Source organism: Heterodontus francisci, chromosome 4 (genome assembly GCF_036365525.1).
Source record: "Heterodontus francisci isolate sHetFra1 chromosome 4, sHetFra1.hap1, whole genome shotgun sequence".
Taxonomy (NCBI): domain Eukaryota; kingdom Metazoa; phylum Chordata; class Chondrichthyes; order Heterodontiformes; family Heterodontidae; genus Heterodontus; species Heterodontus francisci.
Window position 1 is genome coordinate 21,984,066 of NC_090374.1, and position 12,649 is coordinate 21,996,714.

General features: G+C 43.3%; 1 protein-coding gene across 4 annotated transcripts in view; it reads left to right on the plus strand.

Moving 5' to 3' along the window:
• clcn3 (chloride channel 3) overlaps window positions 1–12,649 on the plus strand; it is a 235,118-nt gene that overhangs the window by 20,490 nt on the left and 201,979 nt on the right. For 3 of the 4 annotated variants that reach the window (XM_068029278.1, XM_068029283.1, XM_068029280.1), the window contains exon 2: window positions 10,263–10,438. In XM_068029278.1, coding sequence (XP_067885379.1) covers window positions 10,279–10,438 — 160 coding nt within the window. In that variant the 5' untranslated portion in view covers window positions 10,263–10,278. Of the gene's footprint in view, window positions 1–9,592; window positions 9,641–10,262; window positions 10,439–12,649 lie in introns of all 4 variants that reach the window. The other variant, XM_068029279.1, reaches the window with a different exon arrangement.

Sequence of the window (12,649 nt, forward strand, 5' to 3'; positions counted from 1 at the left end):
ACTTCCCTACTTTTATACTTCATCCCCATTACGATAAAAGCCAACATTCTTTTTGCCTTTGTTACGACCAGGTGAGAAAGAGGTCTCTGGTTCCCTTTTGGCCTTCACCTTGTCTTACTGTAACAGAGTTTTATTTTTAAACACACTTTTAATTCCCCCTTGGTGAATCCTTGTTCACCGCTTTCCAATTATAAGGCAAAGAAACGAACACAAACAGGCTTTCTTAGGTTTAAAGAGAAAGATGAAATTTATTAAACTTGAACTCTAATTCGGTTGACACCTAGGGGTACATGACGCGCCCACGCTTGCATGCATGCGTGATACACACTTGCAAATAGAGGCAGAAAAGAGCAGAAGAAAAATAAAGTGGAAAGGTTTGAGGGCAATATCTGAAGAGTTGTTGTTACGGTTCTTCGAGCTCACTGTAGAGTCCTTGATTGTAGGTAGATCTTGCTTTTCGTTGGGGCCCAGTATTCTTCTTGAACCTTGTTCACTGTCGGAGACTTTTCTCTCTTAGGGTTCATGTATCTTCAGTAGGTTTTTGGACTTACGTGAGAAAGCGATGGGAGCAGACGGGAGAGGTCTTTTCAATCCAGGAGCAGACAGCTTTCTGCCCAAACTCAGTTCAAAACTGTACAATTCAGAAAACCTCAAATTGCCATGCGTTAGTCATGTGACTAACTGGTCTGACCATGTGTTGGCTCTGTGTATTGTGTGTGTTAGGGAATGGTCCTTTGTCTCCAAACACTCTGTGTTAATATGCAAAAATGTCTTTCCAGCCAGAGGCCTGGCAACCCCTTGTAACAGGCCTCTTCTTTCCAGCAACAATTTGAAATATAATGTCCATGTGGCAAAATTAATATGCCTCATTCCTGGCAGGTGGGGGCCTGCGTGACAACTTCCGAGTTACTTGCTGTACCTGTATGCTAACTTTTTATGATTCATATATGAGGACACCCAGATCACTGTACCACAGTCTCTCTCCATTTAAATAATATTCCACTTTTTTATTTCTCCCACCAAAGTGGACAACCTCACATTTTCCCACATTATCCTTTAACTGCCAAATTTTTACTCACTTACTTTACCACTTATATCCCTTTGCAGACTCTGTGTCCTCACAACTTGCTTTCCTACCTATCTTTGTATCATCAGCAAATTTGGCTACAATACATCCTGTCCCCTTCATCCAAGCCATTAATAAAGATTGTAAATAGTTGAGGTGCGCATCCTTCTAAAGTAATCTGATGTGTGACCAGCTGTTTCGTAGATGGCCAAGTAATAGAGTTCTGAGTTAGACTTTTCTATTTTCTTCCATTTGTTCAGTTAAAGTGACTATCCTAGGATATAATGGGCTTACAATTTGATTGCCCCTGAAAACGGGGATCACAATGCACAATTAACTTGCAACTGTTCAAAGTAATGCAGGCAAACTTCTTGCTGCCTGCTAATGTAAATGATAGTGAATAAATTGTAAGGAAGACTTGAAAAATTGGGCTTATTTTCATTGGAGCAGAAGAGATTAGGGGTGATTTGATAATGAGACAGAGATTGATTAGGCAACAACTCCAGTACCATATTGTGCGAATATACATAAGAACATACGAATTAGGAGCAGGAGTAGGTCACTTGGCCCCTCGAGCCTGCTCCGCCGTTCAACAAGATCATGGCTGATCTGGTTGTAACTTCAACTCCATATTCCTGCCTATCCCCGATAACCTCTCACCCCCTTGTTTATCAAAAATCTATCTACTTCTGCCTTAAAAATATTCAAAGACTTTGCTTCTACTGCCTTTTGAGAAAGAGAGTTCCAAAGACTCACGACCCTCAGAGAAAAAATTTCTCCTTATCTCTGTCTTAAATGGGCGACCCCTTATTTTTAAACAGTGATTCATCTAGATTCATCCTTTCCACATCCGTCTTGTCAAGACTCCGCAGGATCTTATATGTTTCAATCAAATTGCCTCTTACTTCTCTAAACTCCAGCGAATACAAGCCTAGCCTGTCCAATCTTTCCTCAAACGACAACCTGCCCATTCCAGGTATTACTCTAGTAAACCTTCTTTGAACTACTTCCAACAGTTTTTGCATCTTTCCTGAAATAATGAGACCAAGACTGTGCGCAGTACTCCAGATGTGGTTACACCAATGTCCTGTATAACAGACGCATGACCTCTGTACTTTTGTATTCAATTCCCCTTGCGATAAACAATAACATTCTGATGGTTTTCTTAATTACGTGCTGTACCTGCATGCTAACCTTTTGCGATTCATGCACTAGGACACCCAGATCCCTCTGCATCTCCGAGCTCTGCAATCTCTCACCATTTAGATAGTATGCTTCTTTTTATTCTTCCTGCCAAGATGGACAATATCACATTTTCCCACATTATACTCCATTTGCCAAATCATTCAGTTAACCTATCTCTATCTCTTTGTAGCCTCCTTACATCCTCTTCACAAACTACTTTCCTACCTATCTTTGTGATCAGCAAATTTAGCAACCATACCTTCAGTCCCTTCATCCAAGTCAAATATATAAATTGTAAAAAGTTGAGGCCCAAGCACTGATCCCTGTGGCACAGCACTCGTTACAGCTTGCCAACTAGAAAATGACCCATTTATGCCTCCTCTCTTTCCTGTTAGCTCGCCAATCACCTATCCATGCCATTATGTTACACCCTATACCATTAACTTTTATTTTCCACAATAACCTTTGGTGTGTCACTTTATCAAATGCCTTCTGGAAATCTAAGTACAGTCCATCCACCTGTTCCCCTTTATCCACTGCACGTGTTAGTAGTTCAAAGAACTGCAATAAATTAGTTAAACAGGATTTCCTTTTCACAAAACCATGTTGACCAGCAGAGGCAAACTAGATAGACCTTGGTCTTACTTCATCTAGTAATTCCTGTGTTCCTTTAGAGTGAATAGAAACAGACTGTTTGCATCAATTGAAGGGTTACAAATATTAGGTGAAATTTACATCAGAAGCAGAGGGTTCTGAAACTGGAACGTATGACCAGAATTAGTGATTGAAATGGAAACCTTGTTCTCATCAGAAAATAGGTTATACAGATGGTTGAAAGAAAGGGGAATAAAGCTGAATAGAGCAAGCACTTGGTGTTGGGTTTGTTGTTTGTCAAGGATAAACACTAATATGGACTGGTTGAGCTGATTGGCCTGTTTCTGTATTATAATCTTATGTAATACTGATGGCATTCCTCTCCTGGCGAACACATTTGTGGATACTGAGTTGCTTCAGTATAATCTACTCAAAAAAACAAAAAGTGTCCCATTTTAAGAGAGACACAACTTAATAAAAATCCCAAATCATAAAAAACAAAGGAAACTTATCAACAAAATATTATTTCCACGATCCACTCCAATCCCTGCGATGTCCACAGCTTGCGGAGGGCCTCAAGCATACCCATGAATACCACAGCTGGAATTTTGACAGTCCCGAAGCATTTCTGAAGGCAGAACCGGAAGTTGGCAGAAATTCCACTTCTGCCTTTTTTCCCGTTTTGCATGCAATTTTTACCTGCAGTGAAGGGCATGAGAGAAACGTGTGATCAAGCATTGGAGACGGACTTTTATTGGTGGAGCCCCGCCATCACTATAAAGCACCCTGAGCCGCACATCAATAAATCATTATCTGTTGCAAGCTGCAAGGATCAGTGGCCTTTGGAAGCATATGCTGATTGCGGCCACTGAATAAGCTTACTATAACTTGATTGACCTTCATTTTCAGTTTGCACCCCTCATAATTCTCTTTTTACTTGTGACCATTCCCTGTGCCAGACACTACCCTGATTTTGCCCGACAGGACCCCGACGTAAACAGCACTCATCCCTCCCTTTAGGCCCCTCATGACGATCTGTTTCCTGTCATGCACACATCAACCCCCCTGCAACTATCCACAGCCAGCTTCAGCATCAATAACAACCACCACCACAGCCTGAATGCTGCCCTCCTCCCTCGCCTGCTCCTCCACCGACCCGAGACCCCACTCTCTCCTGCCCGAGTACCCTCTCCTACTCCTCCATGCAAATGATAACCTCACCCTGTGTCCTCAGCCGCTACCTTCCCCTGCACCTCCATGCGCCCCGCCCCCCCAGCCCAATGCTTTTCCCCGCCATCGCCTGAGAAGAATTGCCCTTGCTGGTACTGAGCCTGGAGCCAAACATCCACTCCAATGTTGGCTTCCTTGTGCCACGAGTTCAAGGCATGAAACCACAGACCTCCAACACAAATGCACAAAGCTGACTGGTATACGCTACCTTTAAACGAACGTGGCACAAGGATACAGTTCGCTGTTAACTTAATCTGCCAGGTGAGACGTAAGTGTCGGGTAATAAGTATTCATAGCATGGAAATGCACGCAAAGCTGCGATCTGCCACCATGCAGGGGGGAACCCTGGACTGCTGCAAACCTGCTGCTGACTTAATTGCACTACAAAAATGCCATCGGAAATCCAAAAAAACAAATCATGCCTAATTAAAGCACCCTACCAGCCACCAAAGCCGCTGTTGCAGGGCCCATAAAATTCCCTCCCCCATGTGTTCCTTCAGTACTGATTGTATGCTGCAATGTTAGAGGTACTGTTTTTTTTTGGGTGAGTTGCAAAACAGAGCCTAAAATAAAATCCAAAGGCGCTATTGAAAGAAAAGCAAGATTCTCTTCCATTGTCCTGGCCAACGCTCTTCTGTCAAACACCACCGCAACGGATTGGCTGACTGACAATTTTTCTCTTCAGTTTTTGGAACCTTGCTGTGCACAAGTTAGTTGCTGTGGCTTATAAGACAACAGTAACCACACTTCAAAAGTAATATGTTGGTTCTCAGTTACTGAGGGGACCCTGAGAACGTGAATTGTGTGCCTTTTTTTAGCATAGTGGGGAACGTCTTCGTTCGAGTCGTTTTAAACTCCAGAAACTGGCTGAGTATGTCTACCCAGGGGCACAGTGTGGCTTTCGAGCAGAGAGATCCACCATTGACATGCTGTTCTCCCTTCTCCAACTACATGACACATGCCGGGAACAACAGATGCCCCTCCTACGATGCTTTCATAGATCTCACCAAAGCCTTTGATCTCGTCAGCAGACATGGACTCTTCAGACTACAAGCAAAGATCGGATGTCCACCAAAGCTGCTAAGTGTCATCACCTCATTCCATGACAATATGAAAGGCACAATTCAGCATAGCGGTGCCTCATCAGACCCCTTTCCTATCCTGAGTGGCGTGAAACAGGGCTGTGTTCTCGCACCTACGCTGCTGTCAGATGCGTTCAAGTCTTCAGAAGAAGGAATTTTCCTCCACACAAGGTCAGATGGCAGGTTGTTCAACCTTGCCCCTCTTGGAGCGAAGACCAAAGTATGGAAAGTCCTCATCAGGGAACTCTTCTTTGCTGACGATGCTACATTAACATCCCACACCGAAGATTGTCTGCAGAGACTGATCGACAGGATTGTGGCTGCCTGCAACGAATTTGGCCTAACCATCAGCCTCAAAAAAACGAACATCATGGGACAGGAGGTCAGAAATGCTCCATCCATCAATATCGAGTGGTTCCTACCTAGGCTCAACTATCACCAGCAACTTGTCTCTCGATGCAGAAATCAACAAGCACATGGGAAAGGCGTCCGCTGCTTTGTCCAGACTGGCCAAGAGGGTGTGGGATGATGGAGCACTGACACGGAACACAAAAGTCCGAGTGTTTCAAGCCTGTGTCCTCAGTACCTTGCTCTACGGTTGCGAGGCCTGGACAACATATGTCAGCCAAGAGCGACGTCTCAACTCATTTCATCTTCGCTGCCTCCGGAGAATCCTTGGCATCAGGTGGCAGGACCGTATCTCCAACACAGAAGTCCTCGAGGCGGCCAACATCCCCAGCATATACACCTACTGAGCCAGCGATGCTTGAAATGTCTTGACCATGTGAGACGCATGGAAGATGGCAGGATCCCCAAGGACGCATTGTACAGCGAGCTCGTCACTGGTATCAGACCCACTGGCTGTCCGTGTCTCCGCTTTAAAGACGTCTGCAAACGCGACATGAAGTCCTGTAACATTAATCACAAGTCGTGGGAGTCAGTTGTCAGTGATCGCCAGAGCTGGCGGACAGCCATAAAGGTGGGGCTAAAGAGTGGCGAGTCGAAGAGAATTAGCAGTTGGCAGGAAAAAAGACAGAAGCGCAAGGAGAGAGCCAACTTTATTTTATCTGCAGCGCCTGTGGAAGAGTCTGTCACTCTAGAATTGGCCTTTATAGCCACTCCAAGCACTGCTCCACAAACCACTGACCACCTCCAGGCGCTTACCCACTGTCTCTCGAGACAAGGAGGCCAAAGGGTTCTCAGTTACTGAGGGGACCCTGAGAACGTGAAATGTGTAGGATCATAAGATCATAAGAACTAGGAGCAGGAGTAGGCCGTCCGGCCCCTCGAGCCTGCTCCGCCATTCAATAAGATCATGGCTGATCTTTTCGTGGACTCAGATCCACTTACCCGCGCTCTCACCGTATCCCTTAATTCCTTTATTGTTCAAAAAGATATCTACCTTAGCTTTAAAAACGTTTACTGAAGAAGCGTCAACTACTTCACTGGGCAAGGAATTCCATAGATTAACAACCCTCTGGGTGAAGAAGTTCCTTCTTAATTCAGTCCTAAATCTGCTCCCTCTAATTTTGAGGCTATGCCCTCTTGTCCTAGCTTCACCTGCCAGTGGAAACATCCTCTCTACTGGTATCTTATCTATTCCCTTCATAATTCTATATGTTTCTATAAGATCCCCCCTCATTCTTCTGAATTCCAATGAATATAATCCCAATCTACTCAGTCTCTCCTCATAAGCCAACCCCCTCAACTCCGGAATCAACCTAGTGAACCTCCTCTGCACCCTCTCCAGTGCCAGTACATCCTTTCTCGAGTAAGGAGACCAAAACTACACACAGTACTCCAGGTGCGGCCTCACCAGTACCCTATACAGCTGCCACATAACCTCTCTGCTTTTAAACTCAATCCCTTTAGCAATGAAGGACAAAATTCCATTTGCCTTCCTAATTACTTGCTGTACCTGCAGACCAACCTTCTGCGATTCATGCACAAGGACACCCAGGTCCCTCTGCATAGCAGCATGCTGCAACTTTTTACCATTCAAGTAATAATCCTTTTTACTGTTACTCCTACCGAAATGAATGACTTCACATTTATTAACATTGTATTCCATCTGCCAGACCTTTGCCCACTCACTCAATGTATCTATGTTCCTCTGCAAAGTTTCACAGTCATCTGCACACTTTGCTCTGCCACTCATCTTAGTGTCATCTGCAAACTTTGACACCCTACACGTGGTCCCCAACTCCAAATCATTTTATTTTTTATTTTATTTATTTAGAGATACAGCACTGAAACAGGCCCTTCGGCCCAACGAGTCTGTGCCGACCAACAACCACCCATTTATACTAACCCTACAGTAATCCATATTCCCTACCACCTACCTACACTAGGGGCAATTTACAATGGCCAATTTACCTATCACCTGCAAGTCTTTGGCGGTGGGAGGAAACTGGAGCACCCGGCGAAAATCTATATAAATTGTAAATAATTGCGGTCCCAACACCGATCCCTGAGGCACACCACTAGTGACTGATTGCCAGCCAGAATAGCACTCATTTATCTCCACTCTCTGCTTCCTGTTAGTCAACCAATTCTCTATCCATGCTAATACTTTACCCCTAACGCCATGCATCCTTATCTTATGCAGCAGCCTCTTGTGCGGCACCTTGTCGAAGGCTTTTTGGAAATCTAGGTACACCACATCCACTGGGTCATTGTCCACCTTGCTCGTAATGTCATCATAGAATTCCAAAAGATTTGTCAAGCATGACCTGCCCTTCATGAACCCATGCTGCGTCTGCCCAACGGGACAATTTCTATCGAGATGCCCTGCTATTTCTTCCTTGATAATAGACTCAAGCATCTTCCCCACTACAGAGGTTAAGCTAACCAGTCTATAATTCCCCATCTTTTGTCTACCTCCCTTTTTAAACAGTGGCGTCACATCTGCTGTTTTCCAATCTGCTGGGACTACCCCAGAGTCCAGCGAATTTTGGAACATTACCGCCAGTGCACCTGCTATTTCTCCCGCCATCTCTTTTAGTACCCTGGGATGCATTCCATCAGGGCCAGGAGACTTATCAATCCTTAGCTCCATTAGCTTGCCCAACACTACCGTAATAATGATTGTTTCCAGGTCCTCACCTACGTTCGTCTCTTTGTCAATTACTGGCATGTTATTAATGTCCTCCACTGTGAAGACCGATACAAAATACCTGTTCAATGCCTCAGCCGTTTCATCATATCCCATAACTAAATTCCCCTTCTCATGCTCTAAAGGACCAACGTTTACTTTAGCCACTCTTTTTTGTTTTATATATTTATAGAAACTTTTGCTATCTGTCTTTATATTCTGTGCTAGTTTTTTCTCATGTTCTATCTTACTTTTCTTTATAGCCCTTTTTGTGGCTCTCTGTTGACCTTTAAAGTTTTCCCAATCTTCTAGTTTCATGCTGTTTTTGGCCACTTTGTATGCCTTCTCTTTCAATTTGATAGCCTCCCTTATTTCCTTAGACACCCATGGCAGATTACCCCTTTTCTTCCAGTCCTTCCTTTTCACTGGAATATACTTTTGCTGAGCACTTTGAAAAATTGCTTTGAAAGTCCTCCACTGCTCGTCAACTGTCCCACCATAAAATCTTTGTTTCCAGTCTACTTTAGCCAAGTCCTCCCTCATTCTATTGTAGTCCCCCTTGTTCAAGCGCAGGACTCTGGTATTGGATTTTATCTTCACACTCTCCATCTGTATTTTAAATTCAACCACACTGTGATCACTCCTTCCAAGAGGATCCCTAACTATGAGGTCATTAATTATTCCTGTGTCATTACACAGGACTAGATCTAGGATAGCTTGCTCCCTCGTCGGTTCCATTACATACTGTTCAAGAAAACTATCACGGATACACTCAACGAACTCTTCCTCAAGGCTATCCTGACTGAGCTGGTTCGACCAATCTACATGTAGATTAAAATCCCCCATGATAATTGCCGTACCATTTTTACAGGCATTAGTTATTTCTTTGTTTATTGCCCGCCCCAATGTGACCTTATTTTAAGCCCACAACACAAACTGGTCAAAAGTACCAAGTTGGCAATCTTTCTTCGAGAGCTCACAATGATTTCTAGTTTGGGAAATAGAAATTATCATTGAGTATGTAGTTAAAGTTGATCGTATGAGGATGGTTTTACGAGATGTTGAGCCTGACTATGCAGGGTGAGTTTTACTTTGTATCTGCTGTACCTGGCATGGAAGTGTTCAATGCTAGTCGCTGGTGAATAGATGACCGTGTTTCATTCCTGACTGTCATCTTGAGCGCTAAATTTCACCAGAAATCGTAGATCTTGAGCTGCGGCAGAAATGACATGGGTGTTATTAAAGGTCTGATATGGAGTAAAATGTCAGTTGCACATATTTTCATGATGCACATTGAACAAAATTCATGGAATTAATGCATGTGAATTTTTTTTTTGTTAGATTGTGCTTAAGTGATGAGGGGAGAAAAACGGCAGAGACTATGCACTGGTGAGGATGGAATTGTGAAACGCCTACTTTAGAAAAAATGTCAGCTAATGGGGAGAACAGGGAGCACTCATTGATGATGTGTTGTGGGAGGACGAAATTGAATTCCTGCCAGAATTGTGTATTTTTAATGTTGTGCACTTGAGACAGGATTTGTGTTGCCTCCGTTTGTTTGCTGCTTTGCTTTGCCACTCATCCCCAATTTTCTCCCAGAAGGGCACATACAATTCCTGTTGCTCACGAGCAGAATCAAATGTTCTTGACTCAATTATAGCTACCTGCTACAAATTGGAGCTTCTTTTTTCTCTGCTCCTGTCATGTGCCTTCAAGTTAACTTCAGCAGAGCACCACCTGCTGCCAGCAATGAGAGTTTTTCAGTAACATAACCACGACACGAAAAGCCTCTCGTTATTCTCCTCATCTTGTTTAAATGCTCACATGAAATGTGTCAATTCCAAACTAATTCAGCATTTGCCAGTACTGTTCCTTTTGAAACAGCTGCATGGTTATCGTACTTCTAAAATACAATGGAATAAGTTGAGTCAGTGCTTGGAATTTCAGACAGTTCAAAGTTGATATATGCTTCAAAATGATAAGTATAACTGTATATTTCTCCCCTTTTCAGATCACCAAGGTGCTAAATGGAGTCAGAACAATTGTTTTCTAGAGGATATTACCGAAACAGTTACAACAGTATAACTAGTGCGAGTAGCGATGAGGAATTGCTAGATGGAGTGGGAGTCATCATGGACTTCACAGGATCTGAGGATGACAACTTGCTGGATGGTGATGTTTCTACAGGTGAGTATAGTGTACTGCTCCCATTTCTTGTCTTCTTACCCGGTCTGCCATTGCACCTGTGTAAACAGTACCTAGCCTTGCATTACCATTATGGTTTCTTTTTTGTCTTGGGTCTCATCTAGCAATCTTCTATAATACTATAATCTAACAATTATCGCAAATTGGTTGGTTAAAATGTGCATTAAATGTGTTGAACTTTTTGAATAAGTTACTCCGAAAGTACCGGGCTTGTTTTCACTGGAAATTAGAAGAGTGAGGGGAGACTTGATTGAAGTATATAAGATCCTGAATGGTCTTGACAAGGTGGATGTGGAAAGGATGTTTCCTCTTGTGGGTGAGTCCAGAACTAGGGGGCACTGTTTTAAAATTAGGGGTCTGAGGGTTGTGTGACTTTGGAACTCTTTGCCTCAGAAGGTGGTGGAGGCAGGGAAATGGAATATTTTTAAGGCGGAGGTAGATAGATTCTTGATAGGCGAGGGAATCAAAGGTTATGGGGGGGTAGATGGGAGTGTGTAATTCGAGAAACAAAGATTAGCCACGATCTTATTAAATGGCGGAGCAGGCTCATAGGGCTGAATGGCCTACTTCTGCTCCTAATTCGTATAATTACCACCACTCTTAGTTGATCTGTCCTGTATCTGAGCACACTTCCATCAGTTTTTCTCATAGTCAGAGGTTTTATTGTTGCAACTGGTGAGAGAGGCGTGCAAGTTTACATTCAAACAATTTGGAAAAAAGTTTGCAAGAGATCTCCCAGAGACAGTGGAAGTTTGATATGGTGCTGCAAATAAATAAACAATGGCTGACTTCGACTGTTGCTCGAAATAGATGCAGAGCAACGACACTGCCTGCTCAGAACTTGACTTGGGATTGTAGTATAACTATTAAAAATAAATAAATCGCTGCATGTAGTATGTTCCTGTGAATGTGATTTGCCTGCTATGAATTGAAACAAGTTAAGTGAAAAACTGAGATTATGACTGCTCTGGCCTGTCTCTATGAATGCTTAGAATTACCTTATAAATTCTTTGTAGATGTAATGGAACAAATGATTTTTAAAATGTCTCAGAAGCCTTAACAGAGCTGCCTATCAATTTTAAAAAAATGTTCAGTGGCTTGGCTTCTACTTAAGAAACAGAATATTCTGCCTTATATCAAGAGTCAGTCTCTGAGTGAGAAGAGGTTCATGTCCCATTCCAGAGGCTTGACAATTCAATGCGGTATTGAGGGAGCACTGCGCTGACGGAGGCACCATCTTTCACATGAGACCTTTCAGCTGAATGTAAAAAAAATCCCATGGCGCTATTTCAAAGAAGAGAGGGGATAACTCCCTTGTGTCCTGGCCAATATTTATCCCTCAGTCAACATCACTAAAACAGATTAGCTGATTGCTGTGTGTGAGACTTTGTTATGTGCAAATTGACTGCTGTGTTTCCCTGCACGGCAACAGTGACTACACTTCAAAAAGTACTTCATTAGCTGTAAAGTGCTTTGGGACAACCTGAAGTTGTGCAAGGTGCTGTATACTTGCAAGTTCTTTCCTTTTAAAGCACCTCAGATGACTTGTGCGATATGTCTGCGTGCAGTAGTAATGGTAGTACTAATCATTTGCACGTTCATTAAAGACAGTTTTGCTGAGTTTAAATCCTAGGTTTTACTGGATATTATTCCAGGTTATATCTTTAAGATCAAAAATGGGGAGAAAATGAGGGGAAAATTTGGTAACTGGCCTAAATCAGTTTCTACCTTTGTACACTCCTGAATATTGCAGTCTTCCTTACAAGACCTGGGGAGGCAGTGGTGCAGTGGTAGTGGTAGACTAGTAACCTAGAGCCCCAGGCTAATGCTGTGTGGGTCATGGGTTCGAATCCCACCATGGTAGATGGGGGAATTTGAATTCAATTAATAAATCTGGAATTAAAAGCTAGTCTAGTGGTGACCATGAAATTATTGTCGATTGTTGTAAAAACCCATCTGGTTCACTGATGTCCTTTAGGGACGGAAATCTGCCGTCCTTACCTGGTCTGGCCTACGTGTGACTCCAGATCCACAGCCATGTGCCTGACTCTTAAATGCCCTCGGAAGTGGCCCAGCAAGCCACTCAGTTGAATCAGACTGCTACAAGGTCTAATAAAAGGAATGAAACCGGACAGACCACCTGGCATCGACCTAGGCGGGATTGTTTTATGAGGAGAGATTGCAGAAACTGGG